The sequence below is a fragment of the Chaetodon auriga genome, chromosome 14, assembly GCF_051107435.1.
Source record: "Chaetodon auriga isolate fChaAug3 chromosome 14, fChaAug3.hap1, whole genome shotgun sequence".
In the NCBI taxonomy this organism is placed as follows: domain Eukaryota; kingdom Metazoa; phylum Chordata; class Actinopteri; order Chaetodontiformes; family Chaetodontidae; genus Chaetodon; species Chaetodon auriga.
In genome coordinates, this window is record NC_135087.1 from 15,374,048 (window position 1) to 15,393,708 (window position 19,661).

General features: G+C 44.7%; 1 protein-coding gene across 3 annotated transcripts; it reads left to right on the forward strand.

Annotated features, from left to right (window-relative positions):
• Positions 1–373: 373 nt before the first annotated feature.
• cep170ba (centrosomal protein 170Ba) lies at positions 374–19,575 on the forward strand. Of its 3 annotated transcripts, none has more exons than XM_076749159.1 (19): positions 374–535; positions 1,358–1,495; positions 3,303–3,392; positions 4,194–4,272; positions 4,968–5,026; positions 6,013–6,169; positions 8,892–9,014; positions 9,720–10,214; positions 10,293–11,221; positions 11,411–11,530; positions 12,012–12,150; positions 12,270–13,913; positions 15,556–15,802; positions 16,061–16,193; positions 16,361–16,492; positions 16,584–16,672; positions 17,163–17,250; positions 17,336–17,387; positions 17,508–19,575. In XM_076749159.1, the coding sequence occupies exons 2-19, from the start codon at positions 1,391–1,393 to the stop codon at positions 17,729–17,731; spliced, it is 4,905 nt and encodes a 1,634-aa protein (XP_076605274.1). In that variant the 5' UTR covers positions 374–535; positions 1,358–1,390; the 3' UTR covers positions 17,732–19,575. The 3 variants fall into 3 exon arrangements, with proteins under 3 accessions (XP_076605274.1, XP_076605275.1, XP_076605276.1); XM_076749160.1 differs by having other exon boundaries at positions 8,901–9,014; XM_076749161.1 differs by lacking the exon at positions 11,411–11,530.
• Positions 19,576–19,661: the final 86 nt, after the last annotated feature.

The window sequence follows — 19,661 nt, forward strand, 5'->3', positions numbered from 1 at the left end:
CTTTCTGTACAAGGATTTTTCAAAATATTACATAATACATTTTAAAACCCATCTCCCTATTGACAATGTTTCATTGTCACACAATTCATAACATACGAAGATGTGACTCTGTTTGAAATATGAAATGTATGCAACATAATAACTCATACTCGTACTATATAATACTGATGTTTAACTTGCTGTATATTGAAGGTTTTGCCACGCTACTAGAGGGCGTGCCTATGATTTTCCCCCACCATGACTTTTCCAGCTCCAGGAAACAAACAGAGTGAGAGCTCTTACCTCTCTCCACCTCTCAGCTCAAAGTAAAGCGTTTGATGCGACTTGTCAGGCTACGTCACCGTGTCGGCACAAGAGGCGTTGGAGGAGAGTTTCGCCCGGTTGTCATTCCCAGAGGAAGGAGAGGGTGTGATCGAAATTTACCTGTCCAGTGTTACCTGGTGCTCTTGTCGTACATGTTGGTCGTCGAATTTCATTTGCTGTAGGACGTGAAACCCTGGCTTCACTCAGGAGTAAAACGGAGAAGGCGTTGAAGGTAACGTTACGTCCTTATTGGGAGCAAATCGTTGGAAAAAGCCTGCTTCGGTGTAGCCGGAGACTCATTAACGTTAGCTAAACAACCTCGCTGTCACCGACGTGCTCAAACAAAACGCGGTGTAGTTTAAAACAATATTAGTGCTGACATTACGAGTCAATTGATAGCTTGTAATTTAAGATGTAAGGACTATTTTCCAGCTAGTGTTTCTTTGGCAGTCACGTTTAGGTAGCCGAGGTTAATACAGGAAGTAAACACCTGAGCAGTGGAAGTTCAACTTGTTAGCTAACTTAGCTTAATTTACGTTACTCACAGGCGTCACTTTGCAACAGGTTTCCCAGCATGTCTCCCCAGTTAAACAGACGCTGTTAGAAAGGGGTTTTATCTGCTTTATCTTTTATTCGATTAGGTCATCTGCATTTGTGAGTTATAACTCAATATCCTCTGTTTTCATGGAAACCTGTCTGTCCCTAACGGTCGTCCTCTGTTGACACATGCAAGTGTGTCCCCAACCTGTCTGACTCACCAACACGCTAAACGCTGTGTGTTCAGAGTGGATAACCTTACTTAATTGCATTATATCAATAGTAGCAGAGACAGACCAGAATTGTTTGGAAAAACAGGTCTGACTTAGGCGAGGTGATAGCTTCCCTTCATTAATCTCTGCGCTTAAGCATGCATTCAACAGCAGTCACCTAGCATTGTACAGAAACACTGCTATTGAATTTTGACAGTTGTTCAGTCATTCAACCCTTGCGTGTCTTTGACTGAAATACCCTCCTGGTCATTTTGTCTCATCGTGGTGTTGTTGTCTTTCCCCAGGATGCTAAGAAGATCCTGACTCGTGGCCCCAACATGAGTGTGACATCATGGTTCCTGGTCAGCAGCTCTGGCACACGCCACCGCTTGCCACGCGAGATGATCTTTGTTGGCCGGGATGATTGCGAGCTAATGCTGCAGGTGTGTGACAGACAGAGAATGTGTGTCTGCTTGCTCACGTGTCGTATGAATCCGAACTGGTTCCTGGTGCCAGTTCGGTCTTCACGTGAAGACTTAACTCGTCTTTACTGTAATCTTTCTGTCAAAAATGCTCTTTACCTTCAATACTGACACGACAGTTCATCACACAAATATGTGAAACACCAGCGGGAGGCTCGTTACAGGCTTCGTGTGTGTGTGTCACCTAGTGACATTGTCTTCACACAAAGTTGCCCCTGACAGCCTTTCAAACAATGACTTAAAACACAGCTAAAGCATTTCATTGCGTTGTTTTTCCAGTTTCTTTGTGGTATAATACTCTCCCTCCCATTTTCTCCTCACTCTGTATTTAGAGCAGTGAAAGAGGAATGCTGCCTCAGAAGCAGTTGTTTATACTTTCCTCAGTCACTGCGTAATGCTCAGAAAAGCCAGTGCCAACCACAGAGGTCTGTTAGATTGAAAAGTTGCTCATGTCCACATTTAGGCGTTGCCTGATCAAGGAAAAAAACCTCAGGCTTCTCCCAGCCTGAAATGATGCAGGCTTTTCTATTGGCTCTGCTTAAGTGCTCAAGACTGCTTTCTGTCTTGGCACACAGTCGTTTTCTGATCCAAACTGTCTTTAACCCTTTAATCATTTGTTTTTCTGTTTGTGGCTCAATGCATTTTTCCCCATTCAAAGCACAGTTCAATGTCTGTAACACAAGAATCCTGTTTGCCGTGAAAAGCAGAGATTGAGGGGAAGTGAAGTCGGATCAGGTATCATAGCCGAGGGCCTCAACTTGAATGTTTGGACTTTCCAGAGCAACTGATCAATGTCTGTATCTCCATGCCTCCTACAATAATAGTGACTGCATGTTGTCTAGTTCACTGTTTTAGTTATTGTTTCCTAGCGCCAGAGCTAACATTTTCACTTTGGTAAATGGGGGCAGTGAAGCTAAGGCTCATCAAATTAGGAACGTGGTATTCTTAGTGCTGCTGCAAAGTTAACCTAATCAAGTGGGCATGTGCTGTACAGTATTTTTGCAAGAAGTTATATGGAAGTCCTCTGAGTGAATAGGCCCCCACAGACGTACACAGAGCCTCTGAACGTTGTTTATCCCAGTTAGTAGGTGATGTGGAAGAGTGTATGTCAGCCCTGTAAATGGACCATTGGAAGACCGGGTAATTTTGCAAATGAGTTTGGCAGTCACCTTCAATCTCTGTGAGTGTTGTGACGAGAAGGCCCAGAGTGCCTAATGAGCAGGGAAGAGCTAGGGAGTCATTCTGAATCACTTGTACAGTTTGCACTTAATTGACAAGAGCATATTTAGAAGTAAGCACATTTTTCCTTTGGTGAATGAGAGGTAGACCACGTGCACAAGAACTTGAGCTGTACACTCAGAGTTTGGTGGATGAGGACCAGCTATTTAACATTGTATTGTGTGGGGGCAAGGGCTATCTGACTCTGGTCAAATGTTGAGTGTTTATCCACAAGTCCTAATTCAGAATAAGAGGGTAGGAATGATAATGACTTTGAGGGCTCCAAATAACAGTTCTCTTCTTTATCGATTGTTTGGCCTATTAATCCTTAAGTCCGTGGCTTCTAATGTCTTATTTTGTCTGACTAACAATACAAAAGCAAAAAATATTCAGTTTAAGATTATATAAAACAGAGAAAAGTTGACAAAATTAGTAAAATCTAGCATTTGAGAAACACAGTGCTTGGTGTTTTTCCTGGAAGAATGAATTAAACGATTAATAAATTATCAAAATTTTCTGTGGCTCGACTTTTGCTTTATTTTCGTTGCAGTCTCGCAGTGTGGACAAACAACACGCTGTGATCAACTACGACAAAAACACAGACGAGCACATGGTGAAGGACCTGGGCAGCTTGAATGGGGTGAGTGAGCCCACCCTTCGTATCAGACTACCTGCCTCAGCCCAGGGTGATAAAGGAGCCAGCCACTGGGCTCCCACAACAACTCCCAGAGCACAAAATACCCCTCTGTGTGTGCCAGAGACGGGGACGGTTGGTAGAACAGTGGTCATCGGGAGACTGGAGACTTTTCCTGCTGGCCTGGACCCCGTTTTTTTTTCCTTCCCATTCTTTCTATCTCACCCTGTAGCCCCCCCTTCCCCTTCACCGCTCTGTTGCCACTTCATTGCACCATTATCCCAAAGAAATCCAGAGTTGAGCAGTGGGCGATACCGTTGATTGTTCTCAGAGAGTGTTTCTCTTGGCCTTGGTGACTGCAGCCAAACTAATCAGAGCAGAACGGTAACTGAAATCCAACATGGCTCCGCTTTTTCCCCCACTTATGTTCATTTAGTTTGTAAAGAGTAAAATGTGCTGCCTCATTCTCTCCTCTGCACACCTCCAGCATTATCTTGATGATAAACCCAGCTGTTGGTTTGGCCAGAAGTCTAATTGATCCACAAACTAAGCAGTGTTGCATGTATTTACCTCCACCTGGCCATTAAGCATTCCACAAAAGCAGAGACGCACATTGCATAACAACATAATCTCATCAGAGTTTTAATGTGCTTGTGGATTAACTTTCAGTTGGAAAAGGGCCAATCGCAAAGCACCTTACAGCATTTGAGTGCGTGCTGCAAGGAATTAGAGAGCCTGTCACCTGTGAGTCAACACGTTTGCTTCGTTAAAGATCTGAACTCGATGTTATTTTTCTCTGTTTTGCAGACATTTGTGAACGACCTGAGAATACCAGACCAAACGTACATCACCCTCAAGCTCTCTGATGTCATTCGCTTTGGTTATGATATCCTTTTTTATGTTACTCACTTAGTCACATGTTTGGCTCAGCTGTGTGTGATTCATGTAATACGGACTTTCTGTTCTTCAGCTGGCACAGTTTAAGTTGGTGATTGGCTACCCTCACTGACACAAATTTTTAACATTTTTTTTTCCCCACTGTGGTCTTTTGCTCCATCGGAATGTTAATCCCCTCTAGTTTTTCAGTCAGGGGTTTTAGATTATGGTCAACTGTGGAGAGAAAATCTCCTGCACCCTTTGACCCCCCGAGCAGAAAACTCCTGAATGGTGAAACTCAAGATAACAGAGAGAAAAGCTGTTTAGAGCACGGAGACATTTGGGAATGTTTGTGGCCAGCATGTGCCATGTGATTTCTGCATGTTTCAAGGAGTGCGTCTCTGAAGATATGAGCTTGTTTGAATTACAACAGGTCTCGGCTGCTTATCTGTTTCTCTTGCAAGCAGCAGAAAAAGGTACTTCTGAACTCCTTTGGAGACGAGGTGAAAACTAGGCTGAAGAGTACTAACTGCACATTTGCCAGACTTCAGGTAGCAGATCTGTATTCTGAGTTTGTATGTTGTCCTTCTAGTCCCTGTGCCAACAAACATCTTGCATGAGATGTGTCCCTAAGCCAGTCACTTAACTGTGATTACAAATAGACAAAAATGAAGGTCTGTCTGTGTACCTTAACTCCTCCTGCACATGCTCATGTGTATATCCTGGAGAAGAGTCAACACAAGGTCCCAGAGGAAGCTCTTAAAGTAAGTAATACTGACAGTGTGCACCATAGATCCCTGTTGATAAAGATAAATGGCAATGCTCCTCTCTTTTTTTCATTATCGATTAATCATTTTTTTCCAATTGTCACCATGAAATATCAGAAATTATTGCAAATGGTCATTGTAAGCTACTGAAGCTAACTTCCTTTAAAATATTTCCTTCTTTCTCTGACAAAGTCAAAAAAGACAAAGGCTTTAAATTTACAAGGAACAAATGGAAAAGCAAGCACGATAACCAGGAAATGTTTGTAATTTCACTGACAACACCTAAAATATTCCAGATTAATTTCCTGTCTTAACTAATTGATTGATGGGCTAGATTAAACGATGTGACATTTTCAATTTGAGGTGTGAAATGTGATGTAATGTGTGTGACCTTAGTTGGTCAGGTTCCCTTTGCCAACTGTTGTCACTCCTCATGATGAGCTCTGTGCTTTGAGACAAATTGGATAACTGGTGATTTAGTGTTGGAAGAGATCTTGTTTACTGCCCACATACGGTGTCTTTGCTTATCGTGGATATTTTAATGCATTGCTTTAGTGCCCTCGGTGCACTGTGTCACCTGTAAAACTCTTCCAGCCTCATCGTAATAACCACAACCCAGCTAAGTGAGGGCAGCAGCCGGGCTAAATGATAGACACCCTAAATGCAGCATAGAGTTTAAAGGCCCATTCCATACAAACACAGGGGTTTAGTCATCTACACTCAGGGTCACAAAAATTAGGGACTTGTAATGTACAATTACCTAAAAAAAGAAGAAAATTTTCAGTTTGAAGTGTAAGCACTCATTTCAATCAATTGAAACATGCTATGTTTTGTCAATAAATCTATGTATTTAGGAGCTAACACTGCAGAAGTCCCTGGTTGATGTAGATCTTTACACTGTTTTTTTTTCGGAGGACAGCTTTATCTGTACTGATTGTTGGCTGAAGGGCTCTCACATCCTGCTTCCCTCCTGTCTTGTGCAGCACGAGAAGTACACCAGCCAGTTGCAGCTTAGTATAAAAGCCCTGGAGGCCAAGGTGAAGGAAAAGCAGCCGCTCCAGAGCTCAGAGAAGAGCAAAGGCTCCACTTCCAATGTCAAACTGCAGGACAGGGCTGAGCGAAGAGCCCAGTCTCTCACAGGTAAACAACTGTGTCCACACATAGTCCATCATAGCACATATCAGCAGGAAGGCGGCAGGTTTTATGATAACAGCAGCAGGTCAATTGTTCTTGTTGCCTGAGAGGAACTGTCCCAGCTGAAGAGGATTTGAATACCGTGTTCACACACACACGAGGAAGAGGAAGTCTTTCTGACTCCATGTGCTGTATGACTTTGGCTGTAGATCAGTGGATGAAGCAGTTGTGGCTTCTTTTATTAAGAGCCTCCCTGGTGTGAGATTAGGCTCCCATGTGAGCTGAGAGGCTGAGGCTACAATCCTGTGGTGTCAGTGAAGAAGTAGATCTTGACATTCCGCAGTTGGCAGTATGAGTATACATGAGTAAGAGCTTGCCAGGCAGGCCGAGGGGTGAAGAGTAGAGGACAAGCAGTCTTATCTCTGTCAGCCACGCCTGACTGCGGACAAGGTGGGGTGCTGCCAAACACGCCGATGACGGTTCAACACGTGTTGTACAAGAATTAGGTGTCAGACTTTTTGGTGGCGAGGCAACTTCTGTCTATGTCGCCGGTGGTGGATTTGTTGCTGCTTGTATTTCCAGTCGCTGTCATGCCCTCCTGACCCTGAGCTGTACTGAATGAATCCTGCTGTATGTTACAGGCAGCAGTGGAACAGTTGTGAGTTCAAGAGAAAGCACTTTGTGAATGAAGATCATTCAAATCGACAAAAACCTATTCCAGCTGTTGTTGATTTAGCAGGTCTCGTGCTCTCTGCTCCAAAATCGCCCCCTGTGAGCTTAGAGAGAAAACTATGCCTGGTGCTTAAAATAGGACTTTTCCAGCTTTAGGCTCATGGACCTCAGAGTGTCTTACAAACACGTCTTTGAGCTGCAGCACTTTGGAAAACACTTAGTGAGCCCTGTGTCTTACTTGGATGGGAGTGTAGTTGTATTTCCTGCGGCTATAAGCTAACCACGGTGAATCTGTCACTGCAAACCCTTTGTTGAACATGCTCACTGAAGCCGTATATTTTCTAGGGGCCATGCAGTTACCAGTTGTGACACAGTGAGATAACTAAACTAGCCTCCACTGTCTTGCTGAATATACAGTCGCAAGAAGATAAGGATAGCATTTCATAGTATGTTAGAGGAAATAAAGTTGCGCTGGTGTTACACGCTTAAACATACACATGCAGATAAGTCTACAGCTATTTTCCTCATGACGAGAAATGAAAAGTGCTGCACATAGTTGCGCAACCAGACTGAGCCTGCATAGCTCTGTTGACTACATGCAAATCCATTTTCTTTGGCTGAATTAGTTTGACCGGAGGCCTTGATACTGTCTAGTTATATTGTGTTTACTCAGGATTGGGTGTTTCATATTGGTTTTGGTGGGTTTTTAATCAAACAAATCATGAACAGTTCTGTCACTTATCGAGTGCTGAGAGAGCTATGTATGTCTTTTTTTTTTCTTTTTTTTTTACTGTGTGCTCTTGCTTGTTTTCCCCTGCAGCTGCACAGGATGTGGAGTGTGTCCAATCCTCCAGCTGTCTGTCAGGGCAGGACACTTCACTTGTACAGTGTGTGACTCAGTCAGGCCTACTTTACTCTCCCAGGACCTGGGGCTATTTATTTTTTTCTTAAGGGGCATGAAATGAATCGTTCATGTTCCCTGATACAGTCTATATATGCACTACGTGACATGCCCTAATACTTAATCTCTTTTTAACACATCGCTCATGGAGTGAGATACTATGCTGTCAAAATGTCTGACCAAAAAAATTAACTAACTGAGACAAATGCTCCCAACTCCTGTGACAGATAATGGAAAATACTTTAATTTGGCTCAATCTAGTAGTAGTCTAGGAATTTAAACTTTTCATGAGGCCACATTTTCAGAACTGTGCTCAGTCCACTTTAGTTGGGACACTCAGCCATGTTTTCTTTAGCTAAAAGGAGAGGATTGGATAAGGGGAGAGGAATTAGTAACATGCCCCTCTGTTTCTCCCGTCACTGTGTTGATGTCTTATTGTGTGTGTCCAAGGCAACAGTCGTGAAGTGCCGTTGATGCTTAGGATTGTGAAGCCACCACATTAAAATCCAGAGAGCTTTTTTAGTCCATGTATCAGGCCGACAAGCGGCATGCAGATGATCTGATTAGTGCCATATAGGCTGGCTGGTATGTGTGGATGGGCAAGTCAGCGGCTAAACACCAGTTCAGAAACAGCATCATCAGAATAACCCCCATTTCCCAGGTTGCACCTGTATAGGGAGCATATAGAGAGGTCAGTGTGCAAACAATGAGTGTCACTGTCTACAAGAAGCCTTGCTTCAGATGCACTTGTTATTCTATATTCTGTATTCTATTTTTTTTTCACTGAAGATTAGGATTAACTTTGTCCCGATTCACAGGATTATGTTTGGTGGCTTGTGCGACCCTCACTACTCTCTCTGTGTCATGGGAATGTGTAGGAATTGTTAAAAAACCCAAAGGCTATGGTATTAGAGTCAGGGTTACTCTGTCTTTCTGAGCTCCAATATCACGCAGCATTATTATTGTTGCTAAACCCAGACACAACATTGTGCTATCATGTGACAAACAGAAATGTATTGCCTTGTAAATACAAGAGGCTGTTAAAATTCAGTTCTTTGTTTGGCTCTTTCTTCTCCGCTCCCATCCCTCCCTGTCCCTGAGCGTAACCATGTGCCTAATGGTGTGTGTTTGTGCTTGTGTTTGCGTGTCTGTTAGCTGCCACAGATTCTCCAATATCCAAGCCTACTCCTCTCTATGGCCAACCGTCGTGGTGGGGGGAGGATGAAGATCCAGCCAATAAAACACAGAACAGAGGTGGAAAATCGCCAGAGTCTCCAGGTCAGAGAATGTGTCTTATATTTTACTAATATTTCTGAAAACTGACTCAATTATGATGTTTATACTGAAGTAAGCAAAATGTATTTTGGAGCTCTAATTATTATCTGCTATCCCACATCTGTGAATTAGACCCTAATTTGTAATGACATGCTTTTCTATGCCACTGCTATCTGATGCCCTTTGTGGGTCAGTGAGAGATGGATGGTGTTGAGCCCAAGGCAGGTCTCTGGCCGCCAGTTGTTGACTGTTAGCCAGGCCATACCATGCCAAGCCAGTGGGCAGTGCCTGTCTGCCTCGTGATGGATTATGACCCTCAAAGCTGCTGGAATGGGGGAGGAAGGGTGATTGTTTGCCTCATGTTGCCCAGGCTGAAAGAGATTATTCCTGCTCAGCTACCCTCCGCTGGACACTGAGCTTCTAAAGTGATATTTGGCCATATCCAACTGGCCCCCAAAGAGCAACTGGCAGATTTGTTGTCTGTCTAACAGCTGGAATCTTTGTGTGATTTGTATCTCCCAGTTTCAGGGATTGTGTGAGAGTGACATCAGAGTTGTAGTTCGATGAACACATATACAGTTCTATTATCAATGCCAAAATGTTTTTTTTCTGTAGTCATTCAATCATTTAGTAGATTACAGTATGTAGAACCATCACTAATGCTTGCTGTGTATCTGTGTGTGTCGCAACACTCTTCATTGCTAACAGATTCTGCTAAAGACGTGTCCAGATATGAAATCAACGGTTCTCTGTCTGACAGTCAGACCAAGTCCACCTTCTCCTACCGCCGGGAGCCCAGCTACTTCGAGATCCCAACAAAGGAATCCCAGCCGCGACCTGCCAAGAAACCTGAGTCACAGGTTCATGAGGTTCCCACAAAGGATATGCCAGATCCCACCCAGTGTGTCACCTCCACCCCAACGCCTCCCGTGGTCCAAAGCCATGCCTCCTTCACCATCGAATTCGATGAATGCACACCAGGTAAAATGAAGATCAAGGACCACGTGACCAAGTTTTCCTTCCGCCAGCAGCGCAAACAACCTTCCACAGACACTGTCACTGCACCCACTGAGGTGATGTCAGCAGAAAGCAAAGTTGCTGATTGGCTGGTCCAAAGCAATGCTAGCATGTTAACGAGGAGGTCACACACCGAAGACATGTATAGCACAAACAGTGACTCTTCACTGCTGAAGATCACCAGGGGTGAGTTACTTATACAAAGTCTGGCTTTTATGGCAATAATGTGCTAACTCTCAAGCTAACCTGTCTTTCTATTATCAGCAAACCACCGTGAAGATGGTACTCACAGTGACTCAGGGGATCCTGTGATCAGTGGAAATGATTTCCTCCAATCAGAACCTCAGATTGGGTCCGAAGTGTGTCCACAATCCCTGAGAGCCTCCCCACCACAGCGCTTCACCTCCCCTGACTCCGAGGATCCTTTGTCCTGCTCTCCACCAGAGTTTCAGTCCTTATCCAGTGTTGGTAAGGCTGAGCCTCACCAGGCCTTTGTCATTGAATTTTTTGATGATAACTCCAGAAAGAAGCGCTCTCAGTCCTTCACCAATAACACATCCCCACCTGAGCCCTCAGGCCTCAGGGTCCAGCAGGAGAAGGTGAGGAAGAGCTCAAGCCCCACTGGGGAGAGACAAGTCCCGTCTCCAGCCTCCACCACTCCCCCAACCCAACGATACACCATCCCCCTGAAGGGCCCTGCATCCACAGGCCCCCAAAGAGCTGGCTCACTACGAAGGGAGAAGACAGAGGACCGGATCAGCACTGGCTTTTCCTCCCGCTCTTCATCATCTGTGTCTGCAAGGCCCTTTAGCAGTGTGGGCCGGAGATCCAAACTTGCCCAGGAATTTACTGCTGAATTCCTCAAACAAGCAAAGCAGTCCTCTTCTGCCAGCTGGGAAAAAAATAAAGCTAGTCCTCCTTCAGCAGCTAAAACAGAGACAGTGGTAGTATCCAAGACTAGTCCCCCTCCATCTAGCACTACATACCAGCCACAGACTTCCTCTCCTATCCATCAGCCTGTTCCCCTACAGGCCCCTTTGGTGCCCCTGGCGTCTCAGAACGTGGAAGTCAAGAGCCCCCATGTTGTCCCCAGAAATGAAGAGGAGGACAGTCTGAGCGATGCAGGAACCTACACCATTGAAACAGATATTCCCGATAGAGAGCTTGAAGAGGCACGGAACCAGATTGACCAGGTCAGCTTCTTTCTCCATTTAATTTATGTAACTACTGTATGCTATAAGGCTAATAACCAAAACATGTGACTTTAAGGAAATGCGTTGGATTTACAATTCACCAGTGTCCTCTCTCTTGGGAGAAACTCAGATTGAGATACAGACATTGGCAGTCCCACTTATCCACTTGCACTGCTTTGTTCCTGACAGGTGTTTGGTGTTTTCGAGAGCCCAGAGCGAACCAACAAGAGCGAAGCAGAAACATCATCAGCATTTAAGCCTGTTATTGTTCAGAGCAGGGAGCAGCATAGGCAGAGTAGCTGTGGGGAGGTGAGGCCAGCTCCAGAACAGGGACAGAGTCTGGTAAAGGTAAACCTTCCTGCTCTGGGATCAGTGATTGGATGGAATAATCAATACATTTAACGCCAATTCTAAAGTCAGTTAAATTAAGTATTGGATCAGTAAATCGTGAATGTTGAAACACATCAATCAGTATGGATGCTGCGCTGTCTTGATCTGCCTTCTTGGGCTTTCTTTTCTTTGTTGGTGTATCTCTCTCCTGATTTCTTGATTTGCTTCATTTCCTCACAGACTCGGGGTTCTTAATTGTTTTGGTTTATCTTTCTAACCAAATGCCACAAAAAAAATCTGCGTTTCATAACATGACTCATGAAACCGTTTGATGTACAGTATCTTCTGTTGTTTGTCATATTAACGGTGTTTCCAACTAAGAAAAACATACGATGAAAATGACTTTCTTCAAAATTGCTTTTTTAAAAATATTGAATAAGTTGTATGTTTTCTCATGCAGGTTCAGCCAGCAGGTGCAGTGTTACAGGGTGCTCCTAAGTGGATGTCTTGCTGGGCCAGCTTGGCAGACAGCTACATAGAATCTGGCCCTTCGTCTGGCCTCTTTGACATTCCTTCCCAGATGGAGCTGGCGGGAGGGGGTAAGCCACCTGACGAGACATGAGTCTATTTGAAATGATAATGAGACACCCTGATGAATATGAATGATATTCCGTTTCAGCATTTGTGGTTAATATGCATTAAAACTGTTTCACTTCAGCACGAGGCACAATCATCCACAAGAACACGCTCCTCCGAAATCACGACAGCGCAGACTCCGATGGCTCAAGAGCTCGGCGCGTTCTGCCCCAGGTACCACTGGAGGAGAAGAGTGACATTCAGACTCCCAGCATTCATGTTCATTATGACCTGCGTACAACATTTGATGCAGAAGAGAGTAGCGTGGTGGGCCCCAGTTCGCAGGATGGTCTTCACAGGTTATCAGTGCAGGACGACGTAGAGCCTGACAGCTTGAGTGACGCTAGCAAGTCAGATGACGGTTCCATCGTAGAGCAAAGGAGGAGACCACTGTCAGACACAGAGGAGAAGAAGAAAAATGAGGACAAATTCAGACTCTCAGCCAAGGCTACATCATTCTACATAGGCTCAGAGGGGGCTGGGTCCAAACCTGAACATGGTGACTCAAAACCCAGCACTCCTCTAACAGAAAGAAAACACACAACCAAAACTTTCTCAACAGCCACCCTGACCAAACCGAGAAGTAACCAGGACTCTGGAAAAGTCAAGCCCAGTATGTCTGCTCCTGTCCTGGGCCAGGGGACACGGAGTCCAGAGTCCAGAGAGGGCACAGTATCCACATTAATCAGACAAGAGAGCTTCACCAAGGAGCGGCCTAGCAATGCCAGATTGCCCAACATCTCGAGCCAGCCTGTTCAGAGACACCCAGACCCTGAGTCATTCCAGGGAGCCTGCAGTCAGGACACTCATTCTTACCTAAAACAGACAGAGGATGTCCTGGCTGTTCTGGAGGCCAAACTCCAAGCAGTGCAATCAGAAACAACACCGCCTCCAATAGTGGACTCTCTTTCTGCAGAGTCTGATGTGGACACCTCCAGCACAGTCAGCCAACATAGCAGTAAGACCAGGCCAAACACACTGACTAAAAAATCTTCCGTCAGTGGCCTCCATAGAGAGAGGTCTTCAGCCAGTATAGCCAGTCAGGACTCAGTTCACATGTCCAGCACATCAGAAAAGTGGCGCTCCCAGGGAGCAGACATCCACAATAAGACTGAATCTATCAGAAGGCCGGTTGGACTGAGACGTAGTATTGGGAAATGTGGCTCCACAGACCTGAGTGACGACCCTCAGAGCTTACCTTACTCTGATCAGGAGTCAAACAACCACCAAACACGCAAAAAATACACCGTGCCCCTTCAGAAGGAGGACGGCAAGACCTCCAGAGTGTCCCAGGCCTTGAGTCGTACCAACAGCTTGTCAGCCCCTAGACCCACCAGAGCGTCCATGCTCCGCCGGGCTCGCCTGGGAGAAGCTTCAGACAACGAGGGCACTGAGACAGACAGGCTGTCCCAGGAGGCAGCCAGCGCTCCACCTAAGCAACCTCAGGAAACCAAGAAACTCTCCAGGCTGGATATGCTGGCGATGCCTCGTAAGCGGACAAGCTCCTTCAACACGCCCAGCGACACTGAGGCCTCCTCCACCCAACAGTGGACGGGCAGGAGCACAGGCTTCTCCAACCGCAGCACCGAGTCTGGCAGCAGCTCAGTTCGAAGGGCCTCTGCTCCAGGGCCAAAGGCCGTAGAAAGGCCGCAGAAAGCAGCACTGAACAAGGCACCAGTCACTCGTGTACGTTCAGGCAGTGCCAAATATGCCAGCAGCACCGCAAGTGAGTATAATACAGACACTCAGACATACCGGTATAACAGTTTACTCCTGCATTGTTAAAAAATGATCTCATACCTGGATTGGAACCATTACAAGCTCTGTTAATCAACCACAGTGGTGAATTGGTTTGATGCCTTCACAGTCCTCAGTTTATAAACTGTATGTTTCAGGAAATAACACCTGGGTTCTGTACTTTTAGAAAAGTGTCATTTGGGAAGGGAATTGACTCTGGACTTTCACTGGACTGATCAATAACACTAACATTAGGGCTGTATTTTCGTAACAGTGCAACAACCAGTGCAAACAGCACTCTGGCACTTTGATATTTTCCTGACCTTTGAATGAGCCTTACTCCTCTGTTTTGTATTTCGGTGCCCAGCGCAGACCACATGGTGCGCAGATGGGAGGAGATAAGCAAACAGGAAGGAGGTTCATTCAAATGAGGCGCTGCAATGCAAGTTGTATTATCTTCCTTAGAAAATGTTGCACTAGGAATAGACATCTCAGAACCATAAAGACATGATGCAGATAAGCAGAGGTAAGGTAATACACTGTCGAGTCAGTAGATGTGTTTAAATCAGAATCAAAAATACTGTTGAGTGTGGTTAAACAGGAAAGCCAGTAAATCAGGAAGCATTTTGTCTCTGAGCAGATATGAGTGATTTAACAGTATCTGCTGCTTTATACTGCATGAAAAGCATCTCCCTCATTAAATCCATCCAGACATCTGAGGGCAGCGGGACACATACTGTATGTTGACAAATCTGCAGCCTCTGATTAGAGATGTGTCAGAGTGCAGTGGCATCAGCGCAGCCCTCCACTGTGTTTACTTTCATTAAATCACATTCAGATGACACCAGGCTGCTGCACAGTAACCACCCACACCTCTGCACACGTAGGACAGGTCCAATTTAAGTCAGTATTCTGCCTGTTCATGTGAGACACAGCCTGCTTTCTAACATTTTTTAAAAAGCTTTTAAGCAAACACTGCCGTGTCACATTACAGGAGAAGATGTGGCCGTTTGCAGTGTGAGAAGTTCTATCATCATTGTGCTAATCAGACGTTAGCAATTCCACAACGTTGGCCTCAGGATGCAGATTTTTGCCCTCCTGTTCTTGCACTGCCACACATGCTCTATTTGAACCAAAAGTACGCTCCCAAGATTGACTGCCTTGGTTTTGTCGTGGCAGGATTAAAAAAGGGCCCATGTGCTACAATAACTTTAGATAAAATAACATTTTTGTTCATCTGCACAGTGCTCTCACACAGCTGACGTTAACTGATAAGAATTCTGTGGCCATGATAACAATAACAATACTAACCGTGTACAAAGTGTTACACAACACAATCTTCAGTTTGTCTGGTACTCACCTGCTGTACTGTGGAAGTCAAGTGCTCATTTCAGATGACAATGAGTTTGAAAAAATGAAAACTAAAAACCTGAGCCATCTCTCTGATAGAGTTCAGTTGTAGAAATGAGGTCTTCCACAGCAACTTTTCTGTCTCTTGTTCCGGGGAGGATTTTGGTGATCTAAAATACTCGGTGGTGTTTTTTCTTTGATGGCATCTATCTCTTTCTCTCCTGTTTTCCCCACTTCTCTTTGCTCATCCTCCGTAACTCAAACCAATTCACGACGCCAAGGCTCCAGGAGACGACAGAAAGGCTCTGACTATACCTCTACCTCAGACGAGGAGTACGACTCAAACCAGAGCACTCCTAAACACAAACGCTCCCAACCTTCCTCAGCTTCCCACAGCCCCCGTAATCGGCCTCACTCTCAGCCGGTGGTCGCCATGCGTCCGAAACCCCGCAGCAGAGATTCTGAGGAGGAGAGCCACGAAGGAGAAACCCTCCACAGCTGGTCTAACCACAGTGCTGAGATTGCACGGTAAGGAATATTACAAGCTAGTTTTTTTTCTGGTGTAGATGCTAATATGATTGCCAAAGGTTAAATTGAGGCTAATGACCAAGGAGCCAACACCAGATCAAATTGGTCATTGGTGGTAATTTGACTGCTCAGTCTTGATTTAGTTAAATTACTGCGACGGCACACAGAGCACCAAGATATTCTGATGTCTACATACTTTCTAGTTTCCTAAACAAAGCACTTCAGCCGTCTTTCTAACAAGGGTTCCCTCCCTGTTAGGTTGAGTCAGGACCTGGCTAAAGACCTAGCTATCTTGGCCAGAGAGATCCATGACGTGGCAGGTGATGGTGATCCACAAAACCCCGGAGGGGAGGGCAGTGCACCTGTCTCCACGGTGACCGCTCACGAACAGGTACGTCAGATGTTGTTGCTGCTTAATCTAACACACAGATGCATGAAATCTTTATCGGATCAGCCGACTGAAACCGAAGATGGCGATTCTCCTTTTTTGTCCTTTTGCATCCCTCTCTCTGTCTGTCTGATACCGTAACGCTAATTTCCAGTGTGATTGTTTTGCAGCTGGTTCATCATATTCCAGAGGCTGGATTAAACTACCAGAGAGTCCCACCAAGTTCCACTACAAGGGAACCTGACCAGAGCGCAAGTGACCATGAGCAGACCTCCAGGCGGCGAGATCGGAGCAGGGAAGAGGTCTGATGTCGCTTCATTTTTAAAGTCTCTGCGATGCTGGCACTGGGGGATCATTATAAGGTGTTTGATTCATTTATTTTTTTGTCTCCAGGTCATTGTGGACAATCTGATGCTGAATCCCGTGTCTCAGGTCATCATGGCCATCAGAGAAAACACTGAGCAGCTTGCTGAGAAAATTAAGTAAGACGTGGAGAAAACACATCACACACACTTGAATAAACAGCCTTTATTCTCATGCTTAATCTGGGTTTGATGAAAAACTTTATTGATCCTGTCTGACGACCAGACTGCACTGAGCCTGTAATCCTATTAAACAATGAGTCAGCACACAGACGTATAGTCGAACCGACAATATGGGCTGAGATGTAATCTTCTGAATAGATTAGATGCAGATAGAATTGTTTGTGTTTAAAAGTTTCCACTGTGAGATGCAGCTACAGTTTGTTTATTCCAGCTTTTGTGTAATTAAAAAAACAACAAAACAAAGAAGAAAAAACTGTTTTTATGTTTACTTTGATTGGATTTAGTTCTGCTTAGTCGGCACAATTAAAAAGCTCCAAAGGGTCTTTGTTACAGAGAAAATCAGCCATGTTTTGGTCACAGAAATGTGGATTGTCCCCTTTAAAGAACAAGAAGCTCACTTTCTGACTGGCTGTGGTGTCACACACAGGGTGCTGTTCCAGGACAGGATGGATATCTGGCAAGAAATCGAGGTTAATTCTGACAATGATATTCCAGTTGTCAACAACAACAACAAGGTTGGTGACTTCTGTTTGTCAATTTTCAAGTGAATTGTACGCCAAGTAAGATTTGTTTTAGCTAATCTGAACATCTGTATTTCAGGAAATCACATCTATCTTGAAAGAACTCAGGAGAGTTCAGCGACAGCTTGAGGGTGAGTCAGCCTGACCTTTTATAAACAATACAGATACAAATCTTTACTGATTTTAATGTTACCTCTGTATTGTGAATCCAAACAATCAGAAAAAAAATCAATTTTCTTTTCTCCCTGCAGTCATTAACACAGTCATGGAGCCCAGCGGGCAGCATGAAGCATTCAAGTCCTCAGCCTCCGTGGTCTCCTCTTCATCTGGAGCTCGCTCCTCCAGACCTCCCGCCTCCCGAGACTTTAGAACAGTCCACTCTGCCTCCAAGCGTGGCGGCGGCCCGAGGCCCAGCGAGAGTATCAGGAGAGCAGCCGTGACGCCAGATGATCTCAGAGAGGGATATTTGGTCTGACACGCCGGTTCCACCGCTGCTGCTGTAACCCCGCAAACCCAGATGTGCCACCACTGTGTGCACGATGAAACCAAGAAAGGAGGAAGTGATACACAGAACTGGAGTTTCCTGTACATCCAAACATAAACACTACTGCACTATGAGCACTACACACCTACACAGTGGTGAAATGCAGAGTGAAGTCTGCACTACGTGCCCTTAAAGTCCGCTCAGAGGGAGGCCTGCATGTCAGGTGATGATTTAGGGAAGTACCAAACACTCAGTATATTTCCTGTTCTCCTCTGACAGGCTCAGAGCTGAACTTCATTCCGTGTGTGAAGAGGTGGACCTCTTCATTTGCCAATGATACGACCAACATTGCTGATTGTAAAAGCTCGTTGTAATTACTTGGTTTCTTTGAAAACCAGCCTGAGCAGAACCATCTCAGGGAAATCTGCTAATAAATAAGATTTCTATGTTAAGTGACACATCACATGTTTGAGAAAATATTCATATATTGCTTTTTGTTTTGGGTAGAAAGAAGTGCAGCAACACCTTCCAAATCTTCGTGTGCTTGTATCCTCAGTAAACCCAGTGCATTTCCTTATATATTTTTTCCATGTTTTGTGGGCCAGAATTATTGAAGAATGTAAAAAGTATTTATTAGTGGTCTTTTGTTGAGACACTGTAACCGAGACAGCATGACTTTGGGAGACTTGGTAGACTCTTGTGCCAGACCAATTAACGTTTTATTACTCAACCAGCCAGTTTCTTTTGTATTTATTCTGCTGACATTTCCCAGTGGAGCGGCTCTGTCCAGGCCCTCCTCTGTAGATGGACTCTATATTTTGTGCAAGTGGAGATGAAAATCCTTCAGGAATGCGTGGTCCGAACGGTAGGAGGGAGCCAGTCCATAGTTCAGTCACCTGGCAACCACAAACTCAAGTGGCAATAAAACAAGAGGTTTCAAGCGTCCGTGTCCTCCCTACAGTCTGAAAAGTGTTTTCATTCATTACAGCTGGAGGCTTGAAACCTTTTGCATGTCTGAAGAGCACTGAGCTCCGAGGTTTGGGCCAAAGACAATCATAAAATGACTGACAGCCATCTAATCCTCCATATGCTTAAGAGTGATCAGAGCTCTGTGTAAGAGTTGATATTTCCTCAGTCTCTCGAGTCACAAGGTCACTTCTGCTCAGGAGAAGTGATGTCATTTTAGCGTTTAAGTTGACAAAGTCAAAGTTTGAAACTGTAAGTTTGATTATTAGTTTGTCACATTGTGTAAATGTAGATATCTATGTCCTACAAATTACCTCTCGATCTTGTCTTTTGCACTATTGTAGTACAACATTATCCCCTCGACCTGATATGCTGCAGACTAAAAGCTTTCACTCTCCTGCTAAAGATTGTAAACATTTGATGCTGCTGTCGGTCGAAGCAGGACAGAAGACGAGCCAGTACACCAGCGAGTTTCCCTCTTCCCAGTGCAGATTGTACATGTGATTGCAATTGGGAAGTGTCTGTAAGTGCCACAGAGCTGCGTGGGATGATGATTCAGTGGTTGTTTACAAAGTCAAGCAAAAATTGAATGTCCTTTTTGACTCCTCTCGCTTAGAGTGTTGCTGCTGTTCTTCTATGGGATAGTTTTCCCTGTGGCTTCACTCCATCAAAGTCCAAGTTTCAGCAGGTTTGAGAGCTGAAATGTAATTATTGGTTGTCAAATGTCCCTTTTTTTTTGATATTCACTTTATGTTTCCTTTCAAGCAGAATGATTGTGGTGTAATCTTGCTAGCTGGTATTTATGTTCAGTCATTTGTGTAATTTGTCAGCTGATGATTTCAGGTTTTTCAAATAAATTGGATTAGCAGAGTTGTTGTGTTTCATGACTTCTATTCGCCCACTGCCCCTTTTTTTGTATTCCTGAGCAGATTCATATCTAGAAACCAGAAATGAA